Source organism: Neopelma chrysocephalum, unplaced genomic scaffold (genome assembly GCF_003984885.1).
Source record: "Neopelma chrysocephalum unplaced genomic scaffold, ASM398488v2 Primary Assembly neopelma1_94, whole genome shotgun sequence".
Lineage (NCBI taxonomy): Eukaryota > Metazoa > Chordata > Aves > Passeriformes > Pipridae > Neopelma > Neopelma chrysocephalum.
Window position 1 is genome coordinate 1,441,846 of NW_020897756.1, and position 24,340 is coordinate 1,466,185.

At 55.5% G+C, this 24,340-nt stretch overlaps 1 protein-coding gene across 2 annotated transcripts in view; it reads right to left on the reverse strand.

Moving 5' to 3' along the window:
• Positions 1 to 21,547, reverse strand: part of PLCG1 (phospholipase C gamma 1) — a 41,343-nt gene extending 19,796 nt beyond the window's left edge. For both annotated transcript variants that reach the window (XM_027693796.1, XM_027693795.1), the window contains exons 1-4: positions 21,344 to 21,547; positions 4,394 to 4,546; positions 3,937 to 4,030; positions 3,363 to 3,410 (exon numbers count right to left, since the gene is read on the reverse strand). In XM_027693796.1, coding sequence (XP_027549597.1) covers positions 3,363 to 3,410; positions 3,937 to 4,030; positions 4,394 to 4,546; positions 21,344 to 21,545 — 497 coding nt within the window. In that variant the 5' untranslated portion in view covers positions 21,546 to 21,547. The remainder of the gene's footprint in view (positions 1 to 3,362; positions 3,411 to 3,936; positions 4,031 to 4,393; positions 4,547 to 21,343) is intronic.
• Between the last annotated feature and the right edge of the window lie 2,793 nt (positions 21,548 to 24,340).

Here is a 24,340-nt window from a genome sequence, read left to right on the forward strand (position 1 = left end):
TCTCCAACGCCACAGGAAGGAGGAGGGATGGAGGGAGCCCCACAGAGAGGGAGAAACCGGCTGGTGTCAGGCGCTGCAGAGCCGAGGGCCCGGCAGCCAGCGGGACACAGAGAGCCCTTGTTCCTGGGCTCTGAGCTGCAGGGACCAGGACACACACACGGCCAGGGCAGGACCTGGCCCGGCTCCCGTGCGTGCCCACGGCCAGCACCCGGCCGGCCGAGGAGCGGGCAGTGCCCTGCCACTCACTGGCAGGACAGGGAAAGAAAGAGAAAATAAAAAAGCTGACACGTGGCCCCAGGCTCCCCTTCTGACCCGGCTGTACAGGCTGCACAGCCAGGGACACACACCAGCATGGGCAGCAGCTCTGCTCTCTCCCCTGCAGGTGAAGTTACCCTGGGGACTCAGGGGTGAGTGTCCTGGGGAGGGGAGCCTGCCCTTGCCCCCTCCAGCACATCCAGCATCCATGGCCATGTGCAGGGTGCTGTGTGATCCTAAGGGTTGGGGGTCACAGCCGTGGGGTCCCAGGTGACAGGGAACCGAGCCAGGAGTGGAACGAGAGGTGCCCTCTCATGTCAAGGACCACAGAGTGTAACACGGGACCCCTGACGAGACACCCACAGTCCTCACAGCCATCCAACAGCAATCCCTCCTCAGTGAGAGCCTGGCACTGCAAAAAAGCTCATGGAAAAAGAGCAGAAGGGGCTGGAACAGCAGGACCAGCAGTAGGAATCGGGCTGGAGACCCACTGGAGCCAGCACTCAGGCTCTGGTGATGCTGAGCTGCTTCACAGCATATGCTGGACCAAGGCACTGCTTGTTGATGTGACAAGAGCAAGCCCTGTCAAAGCTGTGACCAACATTTTCCTTTCAGCTTCAGAAGGAGGACAGGGTACGGAAGGATTTTATTTACCGTGTGTTATTAATCATGTTAAAGTGCTGGAGACCTTGGATAAACAGCTTGGTAGTATTTTCAGACTAGAAAGTAAAAACCAAATAAACAAACTAATTTTTTCTATGGAAGTTTTCTAAGGTTTCATGACAAACAGGCCAAAGGACTGATTCAGCCCTCTCACAGGGGATGGAAACATTCCCCTGCCAGCCCCCAGTGCTGTAACACTGCCCCCAGCCACGGGCAGCTCTCCTGGCCAGAGGTGAAACAGCCTCTTTGGCAGCAGTTAGGAAAAAAACCCCCAGCATCCTGTTATCCTCCTCTTTCCACCTAACCTCCCTTGGAAAAACAAATACCCAAAGGCCCAGCAGCCAGTGAAAACAGTCAACATCTGCCGGCGTGCTGGAAGGGATGTCCCGGCACCCAGCCGGGGAGGGCGGAAAGGAGAGGGAAAGGCTCCGGCACAGGAAGCTGGGGCATGGGGTACACGAGGGCTGGGAGTGATTTCTTCAGCTGCCAAAAACCTGCCTGTTCTGGAAAGGATCAAGGATGGTTTGCAAAAGAAGTGGATTTTTTTGTAAACAAAAAAAAACCAAAAAAACCCCACCCCCCACATCTCAGCGTTCCCTTTGAAAAACCCATTTCCAGGCTGAGAAGCAAAAGCAAAATGCTCAGCAACACTAAATTTAATGCTGAAATGCCTCATAAGGGCAAAGGTTTAATCCAAGAGATGTGTATGTTCCATAACTGCTGCCTTTACCTTGCAGAAAACACACAGATGCTTGTAGAATGTTTGTAATATGGGAAGACCCCAAATCTTTCTGCATTGCCCCTGTGTTGCTGTTTTGCTCCTCTTGCTGCCCGGGCTGGAGCAGCAGCTCTCCTAATTAAGCATTTTGCACCGAAAGCTCTCCCCGTGGTTGACAGGTAATGAATATATTGGATTTTGCTGCCTTAATTCTAAATTCCAATAGAAAGATGATATTCTGAAAAACAAGAGAGATGCAACAGGCTGGCTGTCAGCTCTGCCTCGGGCAGATGGATCTGGACACGCAATCTCTTTTTGTCCTGTTGGGATGCCATTTCATCAGTTTTACTGCATAAACAGAGGAGAAGGAGGTCTGATTACTTCCATTTTTCCTGCTCTCATCCTCCAAACCCCCCACGCAGACACCCCTGCACCTGCCCCAGTGCTCTCCATAGCTGGATTAGGAAATACCGTGCCCTGTCACCACTGGAAAACAGTGCACTGCGTATACAACCCCAGCCTGGGTTGGAAAGGTGTGTGGCATATGTAAAGCAGCTGCAACAGATTAAAGCTCCTCTCCTTCCCTTTCTGCCTCTGCAAGGATTTATCCCTCCTCCGCTAAATCCCTGTGCACCCAGAGGTGCTCTCCTCACGCCACAGGATAAATCACTGCAAAGGCAAAAATGTCCAGTGCAGTGGGATTTTCCCCAGGCAACACACTCCTGCTCTGCTCCTGGACAGGCTGGATTTAACCCCTGGCAGCCTGGCAGCAGGGCTGGATGGACACAGCAAGGACAAAGCAGAGGATGTTCCAGAGCCCAGGGATCTGCCCGATGCCCAGGGCATGGAAAGAGGGCAGGTGGGACCCACGTGCTCCACCACAGCCCGGGGCACAAGCAATGTGTGAGTGATGTCTCCAGCACTGCCCTCTCCGGAGCAGGAGTGGAGGAATCTCCCTGCCCCAGGGGAGCACATTAACATGGAAATCAATGCTGAAAGGTTAATGTGCTCAGTAAACATCACAGGGGAAAAGCCTGTCCCAGGGATGAAAGGAGGCAAATAACAGCACCTCGGGAAGAGGAGGCTGGCAGCCAGCATGTGGACAGGAAAACTGGCTCGGAACTCACCTCCCTGACAGGGAAATGTCCCTTCCCTTATCTCCTCATGATGAATCATGACCCAATTCTCCTCCCTTATCTCCTCACGGCAGGTTCAAGCATGACATTTTACCTGCTAGGACATCACTAAGCATTCACCCAAGAACCCCCCAAGCAGTGGCCCTGCTGCAGCCCACCAGCCTAGCAGTGGGATGATCCGTGGCCTCATGGACCTCAGAGAAGGAGAATAAAACAAACAGGGTGTAGGGTAATAAGCCCAAACCAGTTCAGCCCTCATGGGGTGCCCCAAAGTGCCTCTTTGATGTCTGCTTCCTTGGGAAGCTGGGGGGAAGGCATTTCACAGCTGTGGGCTCTCAAGGTGTTACTGGGTCTAAACAGCTGGGAAATAGGTCAGGGAAACAAGACAGCTCTTTTATGCTTTTTTTTTAATTCAGTGAAAGTCAGCCAGGGAAGTAATGGGACTTGGATTAAGGTTCCTTGGATATGAATATTAAAAGCCTAAAGAACCCAACAAAAAATCCAACCAAAGGCTGGGGTTTTAAGTCAAAGTCAAACTCTTCCAGCTTAAACCCTTCCATGAAGGTGATTACAAGTTCCTCTCTCCTTACCTGTCTTCCCGGTTGCGATCCAGCGAGTAGAACTGCTTCCGGAGCCACCTGAGCAGGGAGGCACAAACAGGCACACACTCAGCCACAGCTCCCCAACAACCAGCCTGGGTGGTTTGCTGCTGTCTCTGGAAGGTGCTCAACACCACACCATCCCTTCCCACAGCCCTCCTTCCCACCAGAGAACCTGGCTCCGCTTCCTTCCAGAGGCAGCCAACCCTGTTCCCGTGCGGGCAACCCACCCCCCTTTAAAAATGTCTCTGCCTGAAAGTGAGTCCACGGATAAGACAGAAACCAAAGGGGTTCTGTTCCACGTGCCTCTGCACTGAACTGCTACAGATAATACAGGCTGCTCACACGAAACATCAGTTCCATGGTAAAGCTCCTTTTCCCTGACAAACGTGAGATCAAACTCTGGGATCAACAGGATGAAGCCTCTGGAGAGCAGAGGCAGAAGCATCAGGTCAGCACAGCTCAGAGAGGGAATGAGATGTCACTGTGCTCACCTTTCTCTGTCAAAACAGACAGAAAAGGGAAAAAAGAAAACAAGAGCAGGACAAGGACAAGCTTTCCTCACCTTTCAATCTGCAGGGGGGTGGGTGCCCTCAGAGTGTCTGCCACCAGCCAGTTCAGTCCCTTGATCCACATATTGACCTCATCCTCAGAAGTAGCTGTGGAAAGTGCAAAGGAGAAGTGGGAGGAAGGGACACAGAGGCTGATCACCAACACAAACCTCTTGGGAATATCCTCAGCACCTTATATTCCCTATTCCTTGCTTTATCCCCTTTCTGGCAACACTTCCCTGCCATGCAGATGCTCTGGCCAGCTCCAACCCCTGCCAAGCTCCTGCTCCCCTCCCATGGGATGTACATGGCTGGCTGGACCTCTTGCCCCGCATGTCACGCTCCGTCCTCCTTCAGTTCCCAAGGATGGGGTTATCTTTGTCCCCAGGCACTAAAGCTGTTGGGTCCAGTGGTGCCGAGGCACCCGACCAACCCTGTCCTGGCACAGCCCTGGGGCCACAAGTGCTTTACCTTGCAGGCTGAGGGTCTTCAGCCGGAATTCTGTGCCATAGAGGACCACGAAGCAGTGAGACTGGTCCGGTCGGAAACACGGATCCTCCTGGTACCGGTCAAAATCCCGCGAGTTTTTCCCTGGACGAATCTCTTTGATTTCACGAATATCCACTGTGAGAAAGGGAAAACGAAAGGGGAGTTCAGTAAACAGCTTGAAATTCTCATGAAAGATAAAGCAGTGTTCAGGAGCCCCAGCTTGCTCCTCAACCTTCCAAAGCAGCACGGAGATCTTACCGCTCACCAGCACATCTCCCTTGCCGCTGTGCCTGTAAGCACAGCCCCTTCCTACCACTTCCCGAGGAAGTTTCCCCAGCCACCACCCCCCTATTTACCTCTGTGTTCCCCAAAAATGGCTGCATGTCTCCCTCACAGGGATCCCCAGCAAGAGGCAGCTGTTAATGCCTGGAGCACTAACGCCAAGCAAGGAGAAGGAGCTGAAGAGCCACTGGTAAGGGAGCATCCAATAGCCTCCCTCCCCAGAGGAAATTCTGGGAAAGGACTCGCATTGCCAGAGAACAAAGAGAAAACAACAGCAGCAAGGCAAGAAAAATCTAACAAAATCAAAACCAACCCAAACCCAAAAACCTTTGCTTCCTGGAAAAATAGTTTCTTAAATGCTCGTGGGAATCAAATAACAACATTTCTGAGTCACGTTTCCAAAGCAGATGATGCTTCTGAGCAATGCGAGACGGAGATTACTGCAAACCTGGCATGTAATTCATCCCAATTAAACTCCACTTACTGCACTCACTGTGGATCGACTCGCCTTTCATTTCAATTTCCTGCAGTTTAAAACTAGGCAGAAATGTGACCAGCTCATCACCCGCAGCAGCCACGACAGCACTAAACTGCAGCATGAGAGATGATGCTCTCTCCAAACCCCACAGCAAGGCAGACACACGGATTGACTCTGGGAGGACTTATAAGGCACGAGGAACATGGGATCCTCTCTTGGCAGGAGTGCACAGCACTGTGGGTGTGCATCTGCAGATGATGGCAGCCTGCTCATTGCCTGACACAGGACATATCTACACTGACCACTGACAGATTTTGGGGGTGTCCTGTGCAGACCCAGGAGCTGAACTTGATCCTTGTGGGTCCCTTCCAACTCAAGATATTCTATGAATCTAACAACCCTCCAAAGCTCACCAACTCATGACAAGAGCAGTTCTTTGGGGCTGCAAAGGGAAGACAGACAAGCTTCCTAAAATAAGCAAGGGTGGAACTTTTTAAGGAGTCACCCACCCTTTGGAGAGGAGCAGGTTGAAAGCTCAAACATTAGCATGCCCTGCCATAACCTGCCTCTGTTCACATCCTTATGTTCCCAGCAGGTTATTTCAGCCCTTAAAAACCCCTATCACTGTCCAGGTCTTTTTATCCAGGACATGCACAGTGGGACTGAAGGCTAATCCTATCTTGAGAGGATACAGGGCTTGACCAATGCAATGGGAAAGAACTGGTAGATGGGTTTTCATGGTAGTTTACCAGAGAATAACTCAAATGGAGGAAGGTGCCATGCCCTGTGCTCACCTGTGGGTTAGTAAGTAAGACAAAGCTGTTATTACAGTGCATACCTAAAATCCACCCAATGGAGAGAGCCCTGGAGCAAGTGAGGTGCTTATCAAGGACAGAGGCACGCAGGGAATTCCTGGGGCGAAGGGCAGCCTCTGCAGGGATCGTGCACTCGGAGGGAGCGGGGCAGAAACCTGCAGCCCACGCACGCCTGCAGCTGCTTGTTCATCTCACTCATCCTCCCAGACATGCCTGGGTGTGCTGGGGAAAGGTGGTTCAGGGTTTGGTTTGTGCAGCCCTCTTCTCACCACAGAGCAGCACTGACTCAAACACCTTCCCGGCCCCCTCGCAGTGTGGAAGGAAATGACTCTGAGCAGGAAGCACAGCAAGCACAAAATGCCACCATCCCCAACAAGCACGTGCTGAAATGATGCTTCCCTGCACTGGTCCCAGCCTCCATCTTGCTGCAGGTCCTCCCTCTGCCAGCACAGGACCGGGAGCCACTGTGCAGAGGGGAAGGAGGGTTGGAGGTCTCAGAGGTGCACCCTCAGCACCACGAGCTCCCCGGTGAGGGGTGGGGTGGGCTCCGTGACATGGCCCACGTGTCCCACCATGGCTCTGCACCCCGGGTCCTTGCTGGGAAAGGCGCACTAAGGATGTGGTCAAAGACATGGGGATGAGCATCAGATGGGGCTCCAGCCCCACAGACCACACAATGCCTGGGAAGGGGAACAAGGGCAGGTAATCCGGGATGATCCACCCGAAGACAAGTTCCTTGTCACCAAGGTGAGCAATATCTCCTCCTCCCCAAGCTGCTCTCTCCCAGAGCACACTGTGGGAGACAGAAGATGCTAACATGTCTTCATCCCATGCAGGATGTGGCAAGAGAGGAAGAACTTGGTCCCACAGCAATGGCAGTGGCAGAGGGAAGCTCTCTGAGGGAATATGAACCCTGCTGCAGCCCAGCAGGGCTGGATGTCCAGAGTAGGAACCAGCAGCAAGCAGGGACAGAGGAGCAGCTGATGAGATGGGAGGGCTGGAGTGAGCTGGCTATCCTGCAGCCCTCCCAGGCTGGAGGCAGGAGCAGCTCCAGGAAGGAGGCAGAGGAACCCATGAGATGGCCTGAGCTCCCCACACGGTTACACGCTGCACACTGAGCTGTGCCGTGGCTCTACAACCAGGCTCTGTACAACAGCCTCCCAAACGTCCCCCCAGCCCACTGCCAGCAGAAACAGCCTGGCCCTCCCCTTGCTCCAGCACTAAAAAAAAAGGGACATAGTCACATTTCTGGGCAAAGCGCCTTCCTTTTAGTGGGAGAGGGTTGCATCAGAAAGAAAAAGCTGACCCCAGATCCACCTCCCTCGCCATGTAAGAAAAAAACCCCACCAAATTACCCTCTGGTTACAGGAAAACCAGATCCACCCTTTAAGTCATTTAAAACTGAAACTTCATCCAAGCCTCATTTACCCGCTGATGGATAGGGTGTTGTAACATGTAAGGATAAGGACACCCTGGAACAGGCTCTGAGGGTTGCAAAATCACCACCTCCAGAGGATTTTTGGAAAGATGTAAAACTGATTAAATAAAAACATTTTAAAAAAAAAAGCTGTGAAAAAGGAAACTTAGCCAGATTACCTTCCAGGAGGGGTTTATTTGGGGACAGCCTCCAAGCAAACACCCACCCTCTCAACAGGTATTGCTGGGTGTATGTGACAGCCACATGGCCACTGCCAACCCAGCCTGACCTCAGCTGGCTGACATGGTCTGATCCTGCCCCAGGGCAGCGGAAAAGCCTTCAGCCTACTCACTCTGGCAAAGAAAAAGAGGTTAAAAAAAGAGTCTTCCTGCTATTTAACATTGTGGATCCCACTGAGCACAGCCATGTGGTCATCCCCAGGCTTCCCATCACTGGAAGGGGCACTGGGAGGTCAGGTCCCCAAGGAGAAAGAGGAAAAAGACACGTATGTGCATGTGGGTAAAAATAAGAAAAACCTATTCTGCAACAGCATGAAGAATAAAGTAGCACCTTATCCCTCTTAATATTTCAGTGGAAGTCCCCCTGAAACGCATATTCAGGCAGCAGTGGGTATTAGGAGCTGCGAGAGCCTGGAGGAGGATCCCAGTCTCCCCTTCTCCTGCCCGCTGTGCTCGGCTCTGCAACCCAACACCGCTCGGCAAGAACAGCCCGACCAGAACTCCCCGGTGAGGGGGAGCGAGCACTAAGTGCTTCTCTGGACGGGGGCCAGAGCCCTCAGCACCTCCCAGCCTGGAGCCCTCGCCTGCCCTTCGCTGCTCATCGAGCCCCTTCCGCCTGCCACGCTGCGGGCGAGCCCCGTGTTCGTCCCTGCACAGACCAGCCCCGCACAGCCCCAGCCCCGCACAGCCCCAGCCCCGCACAGCCCCAGCCCCGCACAGCCCCAGCCCTGCATCCTGCGGGGCTGGGGCAGGAATGGGACACATGGTACCACCCGAGCTGGGACTGGTTGGACTGTAGAAATCACGGTGGCTCTTAGGACGTGTGTGCTGCCCCCATAACTAACACAAACTGTGGTGTCCTGCCCTTCGTATCCCCTCCGCAAGAAGCCAAGCGGTCACCCCAAGCGATGAGGAACGGATTCCAGAAGGAATAGCTGTGTGTCTCACATTAGCATTGGTTCTCAGAGTGACAACAGCTCAACCTCTCAACCCCATGAGCCTTCCCTTAATCGACGGGACTAAAGCAGACAGAGGAGCAGGGAATTGAACGTCTCTGCTCAGAGATGCAGCGCTGAGGTCACTGCATCCCCCTCGCCTGCCATCAGCGCTGCTCAGCAGCAGCTATCAGGTTTCCAGAGGACAAGCCCATGCCATTAGCAGATGGCTTATCCAGACAGGACAACGAGAAACCAGCTGAGGCCTCTCATTTGACCTTAACTGGTTTTTCAGAGGGCAGGAAGCCTGGCTGAGGCATCCAAACACCAAACCAGCAGTGCCCTGAGCCCCAGCACATCCCTCACCCCCTATGAACTAAAAAAGGCCATGCTACCCTTTCAGTGAGATGCCAAAATCCCTGTAAAGAGCTGTCTCGCTTCCACTGCTGTACCAGGGAGGGACACAGCCACCCTGGTGTCCAGGGGGACCATTGGGTCCCACTGCTCTTGTTCCTGCAGCACCCAGGAACTTCTCCTGCCTTGGGAGAAGATGCAGGTAAAGCTGTTTTCCCCTCCAGACTGAGCAGCGTCCCAGGTTGCTCCAGCAAAGTGCTTCATCTCACCTGTATCAGCAAACAGTAGTTTTTCCTCTGAGCCAGGGACTTTGCTATGAAGCAACTGTTGCAAGAGTTCTACCCCAGAAGGAGCAACATCCATGCAGAGCACACCCTGGGAGAGGAGATGCTGGGGAAAAAAACAGCTCGATGGGCTGGAGATGAGACAAGAGGGAGCTCCCGATGAGCCAGCATGACTGGGACCAGCCTGGATCCCGACTCAGGTCCTGGCTCACCTCTCAGACATCCCTGTCACTCAGCGTGGAGCAGGAGGATTTGGCAGAGAGCTGGCACACCACCCTGGGAGCTGGCACCTGGGCAGATGTGCTGGCAGAGTGCACTGGGCAGCCCACACAGGGCACACAGGGACCTGCCAGCTGGGCACCGGCGCTTCCTGCCCATCACCCCCCCTGTGCCCCTGGGTCACATGTCCTGTGGCTTCTGAGCTCCTCTTCCTCCCTCCCCTGTTGCCCCCCTCCAATCCTTATCAACTGCAGAGGAAGCCAGAGGAGATGTGCAGGGAGATTAGGAGATGCTGCTGCACTGCTGTGCGGGTCGGAGGAGAGGCTGTGAGGAGCCACCCTTCCCTCCTCCACCCCACACACATCCATGCTAGGGGCTGGAGCAGGGAGGCAGAGCCCTTCCCAGACATCACTCAGCTTCTACAGGGCACAGCAGAGCTCTCCCCAGGCTGCCCCAGGCCCGGCTGCTTTGCCAGCATCAGCCTCATGCAGGTGGCCTTCAAGAGCTCTCAAACATCCTCCAGGCACAAGAAGCAAAGGCAGCTGTGGGCTGGCAGCTGCCTGTCCTGTGTCATCAGCACATCTCTCTGACTGAAAGAAAACCACGAGTGAGAAAACCAACGCTGATCCCTCAGGTGAGCGAGGCAGGACACTGATCTCACAGCCCCTGTGCAGAGCTCATGGAGACAGGCAGACAGATGGCAAACATCAGGCCAGGGCCCAGCAATCCCCCTCTTGGGATGCTTTGAGGCTCCCTCTTGTCCTCCACAGAAATTTTGTCTGTGTGAAGCTGTGGGGTTTTGTACCAAATCCCAAGCTGGGCATCCAGGGCTGCTGTTTGTACCCACTCCCACATGCAAGGCTGCACCCATGAGAGCCCTGGACTTGTTGCACCTTCATCACACAGGGCACGGGAGCACATTTCCATCCCAAACAGAAGCAGAGCTGCTCCAGCTGGGGTAAAACACCAGTTTTTGCTTGCACAGATGCTGCCCTGAAGGTGTTGGTATCCCTGGCCCAGATGAAATCAGGCTGGCAGCAGCCACCAGAGCAACCCTTCAGTCATCAGCCCAGTCTGTTTGAGAGGCACAAGCTTCCACTGACTCAACTGGAAAGGGGAAGCTTGGCACTGGTGCTCTGGACAGTCTGTCTAGGCAAGGCTCCACAAGCCATCCCCAAGGTGACCTTTCTCCAGCATGGCATCGTGCGTTCCATCCCCCTCAGCCCTGCCTGGGTGAGAAATGGAAAGACCACAGAGCAGCACAATAAACTGGAAGGAGGACGGGATGAAGACCTGCAAGCACAGCTCCTCAATCCTGCCTCTGCCACCTCCCTGCCTCCAGGGTGGGCAGAGAGCTGTAAGGAGAGCAGAGGTACCGCAGAGGGCAGTGACAGATCCATGGGGCACCGACACAGAGCTGTGTCTCACTATGGAGAGGGTGAGAGGCTCGAGAAAGCTGCTCCCCAGGCAGCTGTGCCCCATGGAAGGGCCCAGCAGGGAGCCCTCCTGTGAAACATCTCTGCATCCCTCTCCTGGACCTTAGAGGGTCACTGATGATCCCAGGCTGTCAGACAGGTGGAATGCTCCTACCCACTGCCAGCAAGAGGAAGGGGATTGGATCAAGCAGACCAGCAAAAAACAAGCAGGACAGAAGGGCAGACAGGGAATCCAGCAGTTCCTGAGTGCACAGCTCACAGCCTGGCAGCCAGGAGCTTGGCAGGGCCAATGAGGAAGCCCGGCAGATGTGGATTTGGGAACCTGAGTGTCCAAGAGCAGCAAGCTCTCCTTGGAGCATTTTGGGGATTTTTGCACTCAACAAAGGCACCTTCTTGACTCTTTCATGCCCAGGGAGTCATGCCCTGTCACAAAACACATGGAGACAAGAGTGACCACACACTGTCCCCAGGACAGGGCACAGAGGCGAGGAGTGAAAACTGAAGGAGAGAAAAGATTTGTCACACTGGCAGCAAATGCCAGCGGTGTTCAGATGCCGTGACTCAGTTTTCACCCACCCCACCAGACACGCAATCAAGTTTCCGTGACAGCAATGTAACAACAGAAATGACTGTTGGCCAGGACACACGGTGGCAGCAGGGAAAGGGCTTGTTCCCATCCCTACCAGGGCTTCAGTGCCTCGGTGTCAGGGTAACACTGGGAAGAGAAGGATGGATAAAGATCCCAGCTGAGGTCACCCCAACAGCCTGACCTCGTCCTGCCCCATGCTCCACTCACTGTTTGCAGACAGCAAGGGCTCAGTACTTGCCAGATGTGATTTCCAGATGTGTGCCCTGCCTCTGATCTCCCTGTGTGCCACTGTCTGCAGGAGAGGCCCTGAGGACTGGACCTTCTCCAATAACAAAGGAAGGCACCTCCTCATGTCACCTCCTCCTCCTCGGGCTCTCCATGCGAGTTCCTTCCACCCACCACGACACAAACCAGAGTCAGAGTTACCAGAGGGGCTGCTGGTGAAACCAAACCTGCTCTTGTCACAAAGGGGCTAAAAATGGAAACAGTGACTCTTTCCCTTTCCACCAGATCTGCTGTATCTGCACTAACCACGATGGGACCCCTGACTGTGCTGGCTTCACCTTCCACTGTCAAGGCAAGGTTTTGGTGGTTAACCAGCCAATGGCACCTCCTGACAGCCCCATCCAACTGCCAGTGTCCGGGCACTGAGCAGACACCACCCAAGCCACGCAGGTAACATCATTTTCAGTTTACGTGGGAGAAGCAGGAGCGTGTGGTGATGGCATGAAACCCCTTGGGATTGTTTCTTAGTGACCTCACCTGGGATTTATTTGGTCCCCAGAACTGGAGACCTACTGCTGCTTGCACACCAACCTCCTGCATGGTTCATACCAAACCCCATGTACCAGTGCTCCAAAATTTCACACCCTCATCTCTAGATCTCTTCATAACATGTCTCAGAGCCTGAGCTGCTGGGGGGGGTTATGGGGACCATACTCCAACCAGCACCAAGACCTTAGAACAGGCTGACACAAGTCATTACAGGACATGTGAGACATAGAAGAAGGAAAAAAAACCACAACAAAACCCAATTTCTGCTGCTTTGTTGGGGGACAGAGCCAACTTCCCACTGCCCTGTAAGCCTGGCACCACTGGGGGTCTGCTCTGGGGCCAGGGACACAGCTTTTTGGTCCTCTGAAGTTGAGGAGGGATGTGAGCATGGATTAGCAGGACAAAGACTGCAGGCTCAAAGGAGAAGGGAGGTATCCAAAGTGCCCTGGGATCCTGGCCAGAAGAACCAGAGGTGGGTGAGTGATGCCTGTGGGATGAGTCCCCAAGCACAGCTCTGAGGCAGCAGGCTCTGTGTTCTGCTCTGAGGGGCCCAGGAGCACGAGAGCCTCACAAGAGAAGGACCAGGACAGGCAGTGCCCAAATGCTCAGCAAACAAACGGGGCCAGTCCCCACCCCCTGCCAGCTGGGAAGCAGATTTATGGGGCACAGGCTTCCAGGGCAGGGAGCCAAGGGGGAGAAAGTCCTCTCGGACGTCCCGTGCTCCCAACGTGGCCAAGCTCCCACCTGCAGCCACCCCATTGTCAGACCTGGGCTGAGGTCTGCACCCTCAGAGGGTGAGGAGGAGGAGGAGGGATGAAGGACACACCGGCACATGCAGGAGGGATGTCCTTTAATCACCACACCATCAGCACTTCTGGGAGCAAGTAAACAGGAAAAAGGCTCTCAAGCAGCTGCTCTACCCAGCGTCCCTGTGGAGCACAGGCTGCAGTGACAGCCTTCCCTGACATCCCCTTCTGGGGACCATTTCCAACCCTGGCCGGTCTGGCCACAGCACGGGGAGATGCTCAAAGGGAGCAGGATGGGGCTCTGCACGGGGCAGTCCCAGAAGAGGAGCACAGCACACTTCAGACTGAACCAGAGGAGCTCCAGCAGAGATGGGGAGCCGTGTTGGAGCAGCTCCTGATGACAGGAAGCAGCAGAGCAGGCACAGCATCCCTGTGTGCTATCCAGAGCACAGAGAGCCTCCACATCCACCCCTGCAGGCACCAGGATCCTGGCAGTGCAGGGATCACACCACACATCCAGCTCCAGGGGGATGGGGTTTGGAGCTAGAGAGAAAAGGCAACCCAAGGCAACCCTGAGGACAATCCATGGCGTGGGTCACTCCCCAGACCAGAGTGAGCAGGCAACAGAGGCAGGAAGGCAGGAGTCCTGCACACACCCCCAGATAGATAAAGGCTGAGGGTGAGACGAGAGGCTGAACTACAAACATGAGGCAGCACAGCCCCAGACCGGATGACTCCAAGTGTCATGGCAGGGGAAAAAAATAAAGTCATATTCCAAGAAAAAGCAAATAAACGTGTTTGTAATGGGTTGGGGAGCAAACATGACCTGTAAGGCACAGTCCTGCCCCTTCTGCCAGGGCTGTTGGCCATTATATCCTTAAGGCCAGTGGGCAAAGTCAGCTCAGAACAGCATCCCACAGCACAGGAGCTCACGTGCTGGACCACGACCTTCCCTGGGACAATTTCAAACCAGTGCCAGGGGCAGCCAGAAGTGCTCTGAGGCACCCCATTGACAGTGCCAGAAAACACTGACCAGAACCACAGAACCACAAATGTTTGCAAGCAGAAGGGAGGAGCTGCAGAGGAGTACAAGGAGAGGTCCATGCCAGACCCTGGAAGGCTTTCCACAGCTCCCCAGACAGGCCAGGTCAGGGCCCCCAGTTCCAAATCAGGCTGAAGAGCCACCAGACACAGGGGCAGCAGAGATGGAGCTGAAAAGCAGTTTGAAAACCACTGAGACTTTCAGAGTTCAGGCTGACAGTGTCCTAAAGCTCTGCTGACTTCTACAGATTTAGAGTGGCCAGCTTCTGCTAGAGACACCAGCCCATGGCCCTTTTGGGTGCTCAGGGTGCTCCACGACCCCAAGTCTTCCCACTGTCCAGTATATCAAGGTGTTTGATATGTGACAGGGATGTGTCAAGAGGCAAAGGTGCCCAGGGATAAGGACACCTGGGACAAGAAGGATAAGCCTGGCAGAGCCAGAAACAGACAACCCTGCCTGCAGCTCCAAGTGCTGGGGGATCTTCAGAAAGGCCAAAAATTCTCAGAAATTAGGAAATTTCTCAGTTGAATCAATGACCAAAAGCTTTTTCCATGTAAAACAGCTCTTTGTGCAATGTAAGAATACTTAAAACCTAAAGATTAAAACTATTTCAAAGGACAGCCTTCTCCAGCACTGCAGAGTCCCTTTTGGAATGGCTGCTGTCACTGTGTCCCTTCCTAAGGGCTCTCCCCAGCCTGGGAGACACCCTCCTGATGTAACACCTCCAGCAGAGAACCCGCTCGGAACAGATGAGCAGGGACAGCAGAGCACAGGAAAAGCCATGAGATCACCCACCCCCTGTGTGGCAGGACACAGCCACTGGCAGAGGATGTGTTAGATGCTAAACTGATCTCATGTGTGACACCAGCAGCAGACACTGCAACCCAGTGAGCTCACGAGCCCCAGGTTTGCTGGGACAGCCTCAGGTTCCTGTGGGCATCCCTGCGTGTCAGACACCACACCACCTTCTCCACACAGCCCCAAGTATCTGCTGAACACACAGACCTTTCTCTAACTAGGTATCCCTCTGGTTGCTCCACCTCAGCATCATCTTCCACCATCCACTCTCCAAGCCTTTCTGACCAAGGGAAGAGGGGAGCATGAGGGGGGGTAACTTTTCAAAAACGTTGTAAGGACTTGAAAATTTTCTGATTTCTATTGCCCTTAAACCTCAGGGCACACTAGAAAAGCAAAAAGTCTTCTCCAGCGACTTCAGACATTTCCTTTTTCTGCGTGGTAAGGTTCAACCAATGGTTTAAAGTCAGAGCTGCTCGGGTTTTCTGTGCTCGAAGCCCCACACCTCCTCACCACACGCTGCAAGCTCTTCCTGGACTCCCCACACCCTCCCTCACTGTGAACCCTACATCGGGTCCTACCAAACCTGCAACAGCTCGGGAACAGGGACACAGCAGGGGCTGACTGCAGCCCTGCCAGGACACTGAGAGGCACCACCACATCCCCCTGAGCCCAAACCACCAGCCCAGCTCTGGGCTGAGCCAGCACTAAGCCCAGACTGCCACTGTTGGCCCCTTCACCTCACAAACCACAGCCCACCCACAGTGTGGTCCTGGGGTGTTCCTACAGCCCTGCAGGACAGCAATCACTGTGCCCAACAACAGAATGATTTGGAAGGGGTCTCACAGCTCCTGCCAGCCAGTTCCATGGCCTGGATGAAATGCTCAGCACAAAACTGTCACACCAGCCCCAGCAGCATCCCACTTTGGCAGAGACAGAGGAGTTGGACACACTGTCAAGTGAGCTTCTGAAGCTCCCATCCACAGGTCAAGCTGCTGCAGCTTGTGTGGGCAGAACTCAAGCAGAAGTTTGTGTGATGTAGCCAAAACTGTCAGGCAGTCACAACTGAGCCCCTGTTCTGAGAGCTCCTGCTCCATCCCAACTATTGGCGAGTCCTACATCCTGGACAGGCTGCCCATCATGGTGCGGTGGTTTCACCTGGGTCTGTCCCCAGGGGTCACAACGGTCCCACTGCTCTCTGGAGGGGAAGGTCCCAGCCAAAAAGCAGTGCTCGAGTTCCCAGGAACACAAAAATTACATGAAGGCTGCACCACTGGGCAACTCAGAGGTCAAACCTGCTGTGCCACATGCAGAGCTTGGGGGCAGAGACCTGAGCACTGCTCAGGGACAGGGACTTTAGCACTGACCCCCACCAAGGCTGCAGATGGGCCTGTCCTCCTCTGTCTGCAAGCTGTAAGATATGCAGGAGGTCACAGCCTGCTCACACAGGCCATGGGGGTGACAGTCATGGTGTCTTGGGGACGTCTGCAGTGCAGCCCCTGCGATCAGATAAGGAGCTGAGCAAAGGCTCTGAGATAAGGATGACCATCCCTGCTGTACAGGCAAGGGAGCTAAAACAAAGAGCAGTAAAGGGATCACAGACTGGGCTGGGCAACTCCTGGCTCAGCTCTGAGATGGGACACATTAAAAGTCCTGTAAGAAATCCCACCACAAAACTGCCCCCAGGGATGGGAGGTGATGGAGCTGAGCACTGTCACCTCTTTGCATGGGCTCTGCAAAGCCAGATGTTCAGATCCAGCTTACTCAGGTGCTCCTTTGGCCACACATGGTGTCCAGCCAACAGGCAGGGAGAAAGCCAAGCCCTGAAAAACTTGGAGTGCTCAGGCCCTTGATGTAGGTGAAAAGCAATCAGTCCAAGAACACCCAAAACCTCTCTGGTACATTTTAATTAGCGGGCTTGAACCCCATGAGCCAATTCCTTCCACGTGGCTGACTGGCAGATGAAGGAACCAGAGAGATGGACAACATAGGTGCAGGTACCACACGGCAGCACTCATCTCCCAGCTGGCCAACCTCCAGCTGCTCTCCAGAGAAGCTTTCCTTTGTTGCAGAGAAGCTTTTGAGATGCCAAGGGAGGAGGTAATTTTTGATGTGTCTTATTACTGCATGAGTAGGGCGTCTTCTAACCTGTTCCTCCTGGAAGATGCTACCAAGAAGAAAAAGGGGCTGACAGAAGGCAGTGAAGCGAGGGGAGAGGTTGTTTCAGTTGGGAGGTGAAGGCACAGCAGAGCTCACTTGCTTTCCCCTGCGTAACACAAATACCCTCGTAAGCAGGAAGGGGACTGGTAACGACACAAAAAACCCACACTCAAGAAACTCCCACAGCAGAGAGTCAGCGGGGGAAGCTTTAACCATCCCAACAGCCACAGCCACGCTCTCCCCCTCCCACCCCAACCGTTCTGCAGCCCCCTGCTCAAGGCACCTCAGGGAGAGCTCCCTCCTCCCAGCTGCAGGGGCTGCATCCGTGGGTGGTGGGGCAGGGGGGGACCCACCAGTGCAGGAGCCATCCTGCACCCCTTGAGGAGCTGCTCTGAAGTTAGTTTATCCTTGAAAGCCATTTCTGGCTTGCTTGCTTCTCAAGAGCCCCAAGCCCCTCAGTTTAAGCCGATGGCCTCAGAAAAATATAAGTAAAAAAGAAAAAGCTGCGCCTCGGTGGACTAATGAAAGAGGCAGGTACTTGGAATGGCTGAGGCAGGTACGAGTCACACTTCACAGCCACTTTGCATTAATATTTTACAGCCTCCTTTTCTTTTACACAAGCAAGGGCCTTTCTGCACCTCCACAGGACTGAGCTCATTTCACGGAAAGCAAGAATGCAACCAGGGCTTTTTTTGAGGTAGTTTTTTTTCTCCTCTCTCTCCCCTATAAAACAAACATCTGCTCCAAATTTTCAGCTCGCTCTCTGAGCAAACTCTCTGAATTTTCTGACGTGTTTCAAGGCAAACAGATCAATTAGAAGCTGGCCTATAGCCCCCCAGCACATGAAGGTAAGAACACGAGACCCTTTTACATAAAAAAAAAAAAAATAGTTAACACAGAAAGTTAAAAAAAATATAAATGCATAAAAGACAACCGACTAAAGGGATTAGCTCTACTTTGCTTTGGGTGATTAACAAAAAGAATAGAAAATTATTAGCACTCTTCCCATCACAGCAGCCAGGCCCTCTGCAGAGTTGATTAGCAAGAAAGCAATGCATTGGTAATTAGAGCTGGCTAGAACCCTTTGGATAAAAACAAATATTAATTGAAAAAAATGCCCTTTTTTTGGCAGAAACCGGGATTGCATTTTTCAGTTTCAGTTTTGAAAAAGCACAGGGGAAGGAGGCAACCGCTTTCCAAAGGGAAAGGCTTCCCGCACAGGGAATCTTCCCCCTCCTCCCCAGCCCTCAGCTCGTGGAGAGCCCCAGTGCCCTGGAGCAGGATGAAGAGCTTAACGAAGAGCAGGCACGGGTCCTGTCCAAGAGAAGAGGCTCTTCATCGGGAGCCCAGCTGGCCGTGGGCCCCGCGCCGGCCCCGCCACGCTCACGGAGGGGAGATGTGGGGGGGACACACGCCCACCATCCACACACAAAGGTCACTCTTCATGCAGCGCTCACAAAGCCCTACACAAGGGTCACAGAGCAGGGCACCACCACAGGGCTGTCACACCAGCAAGGGCTCCCCTCTCTCGGCACCCCAGCACCTCCCAGTTCACGGGCAGTGGAGGCCGGGCAGGGTGGTGGCCAGCAGGGCTGGTTGGCTGCCTGTACATCTACAAGCACGTGTGGTGATGTCACCCAAGACCTTTAAGACCATCGAGTCCAACCATTTACTCAGCACTGCCAGGTCCACCACTAAACCACGTCCCCAAGAGCCACATCTACACAACTTCCTCCCCAGACAGCATCCCCCTGGTCCAACCTCCCTGCTGTCAGGAGATGATGATGCACATGAAGGGCTTTGTCCTTAAGTGCCAAAAGTTCCTTCCAGAGGATGGCTCAGACCCTGCTTGCTTCAATAAGGAACTTGAAATAAAGGATGGCCCATCACCTCTGGGCAAAGCAGTGTGGCCAGTGGAGAGATCAGACCTATTGACAGAGCAACACGTGCAGATCCTGGGGTGACAACTACTCTGTGACATCTCCCACAGTGATGAGCCCTTCCCAGGCTGCAGCCACAGGGGCTGTTCTCTTCCCAACAGGGTCAGTCACGGAGCCAAGTCCCCCAGCACTGCCCAGCCCAGACAAACACTCATCTGCTTTCTGCACAGCCCACCAGGTACAGAGAAAGGAGCACAGGTCCTCTATGCTTGGTGTTCACAGAGACAGACACCTCTCCAGTACATGGCCCGTCACACAATGTGCCCCGAGTCCAAGACCTCTGCATGTGATACACTGTGGATACTCATTCTGAAACGGATAAAAACCCAGGATCACTCCTACTTAGACAACTAACTTGTGTCCAGGGTGGTCTGAACCTCCCTGGTGGTCTCCACATCTCAAGAAACACATAACCATCCGTTACAGACCCATGAACATCACACACTGAGTTTTTGACCTGAAAACCCCCAGACTTTGTCCGGTGGAGATGCTGTTCCAAGGGGATGAGCCAGGAGGGGAATACATCAGTGTATCTGCCACGTGAAGTGGAGCTGTCACACACCTGGCTTTTCCCAGGCATCCTTTTTCTGCCCAGAAAGCACATCCAGATAAAAACAGGGAAGTTGGCCAAGAACCTAGTGTTGCTGGCCATCGATCCCGTGGCTTTGCCTTGCCTGCCTAGATACACAGTCACTATTTGTGTACACAAGTTGATATTTCCACCTAGAGCTCCCACACTTCTGTCCAGGAAGTGTTAAAGCAAAGCTCTGCTCCTCAACCCTGCGAGGAAAGAGGGGCAAGGGGATGGGTTCTGCTCAGGGTGTTGGGTGACACCTGAAGAGGGGACTGAGGACAGGGTGAGATGCTCAGGTGCAGAGAGGAGGCCATGGAGAAAGCATCCAGCATCAGAGAGATGGGGCTGAAGGCATGGCTGATGTCACCTGTGTCCCGTGTGGCCCACCTTCCCCCTCAGGAGGGTCACACACACTGTGGGAACACCACGTGTGGTGGGAGGCACACAGGGGGAACCCAGAGCCCACGGGCACATGTGGTCTGTAGACTCTGCCCAAACTCCCCAGCACAAGCATCGTTTGCTGTGCCTTAGTTTACAAACACCTTAAGCCCAGGGTCAATAAACTGCCACTCTCTCCTCCCTCTCCCACTGCCTCACTGCTCCCAGAGGCCATTCTGGGAAAGGGATGGGGGAGCTTCACATCCTGGTGATGCTAAAGGAGCCCAAGGCTCCCTCCAGATCTGCCTGGAGACACCAGTGGGCAAAAAGTAGAGGACTTCAAGGGTCTAAGGGCAAACAAAAGCCCCAAACTGGAAGCACCAGCATTTTGTGGTCCTGTGGCCATCATCTCCACATCCTTCCCTAACTGGAGTCCCACCTTTCCACCCTGGGCCAGCAGCACTTGCCCGGAGAGACAACAGCCCCTCCTTGGCCTCGCTGTGCCCCAGTCACACCCCTCAGCACGGGGAAGGCCAGCGCCAGCACTTACATCACGTTTCCTTCATTCACATCCCCTCTTCCTCACCTCCAGCACCAAACAGAGCCCTCGTCCTGTCCTTTCGCTAGTGCATGTGGGGGCGGGAAGGGCCGTTTAAGAGAAAGAGCAGTAACCTGGGAAACCAACACCGAGGTTAAAAGTTTCCCAGTGTGGGGCATCGCTGCTCTCGCCCCCTTTCCCACCCGTCTTTGTGGTTTGACACTCGGGTTTCTTACGCACCCTTTCCTGTGCCCTCCCCATTCCAGAGGTCCCCATCCTGCGCGGGAACGCGGAGGCACTGCAATGCTGCCGTACCAGCACCCGCTCCGAGGAGGGGGTGCGGGACCGGCCCCACGCTCACCCCACCCCGTGCCATCACCCCCGCGCAGATGTGCGGAGGGGAACGCGGAAGAGGACGGAACTACAATATTTTGGGTTGGTTTTCCTACTTTTTGCCTTTTCCGTTCCATCTCATCTGTTGCTCCGAGGTGCAACCGCAAAAGGGCTCACACCAGCCCTGCCTCCTTCCGAGGCTCCCTACGCCTTTTCGGTGCTGTTAGCCAAGGCACCACCCGGGAAAACACCTCGTTTATCCCAGGGGAAGTTCGGTGCCGAAGAAGGATGCGGAAAGTTGGGAGGCGGCGCTGGGCGGGGGCAGCGGCGGTACCGGCCCCGCGCATCCCCCGCACATCGCGCGGCCGGGGCCGGCCCCGGGCTGGGACCCGGACCCCCCTGCGCCCCCCGGGCTGCCCGCGGGCAGATGCTGAGCGTGGAGAGCCCGGGAGTTAATTCTTTTTCGTTTTCCCCCCTTCCTCCTCGCCACCCAGCCCCCGCCGCCCCCCGAACGGCGGCTCCGGCCCCGCACCCACCGCCCCGAGGGACCGCGGCCCCGCTCGCCCCGCTCCCCCCCGCGCTCGCCCCCAGCCCCGCAACTCACCGGCCCCCTCGACCTTCTCGGAGCCGCGGCTCCAGGTGACCTGCCGCGTCTCCAGCTTCACCTGGAAAGTTTTCCGCTCGGGTCGCTGCGACTTTTTGGAGTAGAAGAGGGTCATGACGGTGCCCACCTCCAGGCTGCGGCAGAGCTGCACCGCCTCCGCCTCGCTGGGAGCGCCGGGGCCGCCGCCCGGCCCGGCCGCCATCGGAGCGGCGAACAAAGGGGAGCGGGAGCGCCCGAGCCCCGCCGCGCCCCGCGCCGCTGCCGCCCGGAGGAGCGGGGAGAGCAGAGGGAGGAGGAGCGAGGAGGGAGGAGGGAGGAGGGAGGGAAGGGGCGGGGGCGCGGGCGGGGCGGTCCCCGCGCCGGGGGCGGGCGCGGGACGCGCAGCGCGGGGGGTCTGCGGGGGGCACGGGGAGGGGTGGTACCGACTGCGGGGTCTCGGCTGCTGGAGCAACCCCCGCGCCTGGGCAGGGGGCAGTGTGGACCCCGCTTGCCGGTGCTACAGACCCCCCAGCACGCCTGGGGTACCAGAGTGCCCTGCACCCCATGGCACACCCAGGTACCGGGGTGTCCTGCTCCCCATGGCACACCCAAATACCGGGGTGCCCTGCTCCTCCGAGCACGTCCGGGGTGCCACCCTGCAACCCCCTGCAGACCTCCCAGGTCCCCAGGGTGCCGCTCACCCCACGACACCGCGGGGCCCCCGCACCCGCCGCAGGGTTTGCGTGGCACGTGCGGGGGCCCGGCGCTGCATCCCGGTGGCTTTTCCTGCGGCCGGAGCCCTCGCTGTGGCTGCTGGCGTCGTGGGGCGGCTTCCCGGTGGAGCCCTGTCTGCGTTTGCAGTCTCCTCCGCTTAGATCCCGGCTGGATCTGTGCTGGCATGGAAAGCGGGATGGGGCTTGCGGGGCAGCCTGTGGCATCCTGGCCCTGGGGGACGTGTAGGGAGCCGTGGGTCTCTGGACAGTCTTCAGCCCCTCTCTGGCCCCGCCTGGAGACCACACAAAAGCAGGGTTAGTGAGGGGATAAGTGGTTGAATTGGGAAGCGTTTCAGAGCAGTTTGCTCCATTCATGTGGTTAAAGCCTGCAATTTCCCTTTCTGCGTGCCGCTGGCCTTCCTCCCTGTGCCCTCCGCCCCACCAGGACACCCCAGGACGCGCTGGGCACTCAGGTGTCCCGGGCTGGGGACGGAGTCCAGTGACGTCTCTGACCCCGAGAGGTGATGATTGCCAAGGGCAAGCACAGCCCTGCTGCAGGTGAGGTTGGAGGGGTTGTACCCCACATAGAAATGCACAGGTATATGATATATGTGTATGTGTACAATATAAACACACACATACACACACACACGTGTGTCCGCAGGGCCAGGGCAAGGCAGCCTGTGCTGAGCAGCCCTTATCTCACACCCCAGCTCATGGGTGGGCCTGGAAGGGGCATCATGTTCTAAGTGAGGGGCCCCCATCCCCGTGTGCACCCCTCAGAGCAGCTCCCTCTGTCCTACTGCTCCAATTGCCTCCAAAGGGACACACTGGACACACACATGCACAGACGTGCACACTCACGAGGAGCCCTACAAGGTTGTTTAGGATCTCACCCAATCTCTGGGCAGCAAAAAGGCAAGGACACACCAGGGTAAGAACCTAAACCTGCCTGGAGAGAAACAAGCAGTGTATGACAGCACTGTAAGGGCTGACAGGACGCTGGGGACATGCTCAGCTGAGCCAGAGTCACTGGAGTCTGTGCTTGGTGTTGGCACAGGACTCTCAGCCACATTCTCTCCGGGGTGAGCTGCCATGGAAGTCGCTCCTGGCTTGTGGAATGGCCTCGCTCGGGACCGGCAGGAAGCAGCCGGCTCACAGTGGTCTTAAAATAGCTGAGCATTATGGGCACACCCTTGTTTTTGAGGGCAAAACCTGAGAAGGGAGCGTGGCCGTCGAAGAAGCAGAAGAGGTGACTCCCTTGCTCCCAAATCCTGCCAGTTGTGCTGAAGGAGAGCACCCGGCACGGCGTGTCCCCGGCTCCGGAGCGCTGCCTGGCTGGGGCTGCTGCCTGCAGGATGTGGTTTGCAGTGGGGTGTCTGCGATGGATATTTTTTCTTCTGCAGGTTTGACTAATCACCTTTTAGCCTTGCATTAGCTCTCTGTGTCCGAGATGCTGCACACCAAGGAATTTCATCATTTAATTTGACAGCACATGAAACCACCTTTGTGTGCCTGCTGCCTGCCAGCTCTGTTTGGTGGTCCCAGCTCCTGTATCTGCCAGGCCGTGGGCAATCATGCTCCACCCCTCAGGGCAGCAAAAACTTCCATTACATTCCTGTTTCTGATTCCCTGGATCGTGTTCATCGTGTGGCTGTGAAGAGCTGGGGGCTCTGCAATCTCCCCTTGCAAACACCTTTGGGGAAAAGGGGATTTCCCCCTCTGAGTGGCCCCAGCACCTTCCCCCTTCACAGTTCCGAATCACGGGATGCCATCCCCCATATCCTGCAGGATTCGTGGAGCAGCTGCATCCTCCCACCAAGAACAGGCTGACAGCCAGGTGACCTCTGGCTTAAGGACAGCCCCTGGCCATGCTCAAGGTCTGGGGAGCAAAATCCAGGGCAAGAGCACTCTGAGGCCACCCCACAGACAAGCGTGGGGATCCCTGCAGCCCAGTATCCCTCTGACACCAACGTCTGGGAATGGACACGTCTCTCTCCTGCCATGGGGACCATTCACTGAGAGAAGGTGCCCGATCCTCATCCGAGCAAGGGGTGCTTGGCATCTTGCAACCCCTGGGAGAGATGCCCCACTCCAGGTTATTTGTTCATTCTTGCTTGCTCTACACCGCCTGGGGTGGGTAAACGTGACATCAGCCCGTGGGCTGAGAAAACCACCATGAGGGAAGAGCTTCCCTGGTGCTGCAGGCAGCAGGATCTGGAAAACCAGCAGGGAAGGCGGTGCGGAGTCCCCTCCTGGCCGGGCTGGTGTTGGCAGACGCAGAGCAGTGTTTTGCCGGGGATGG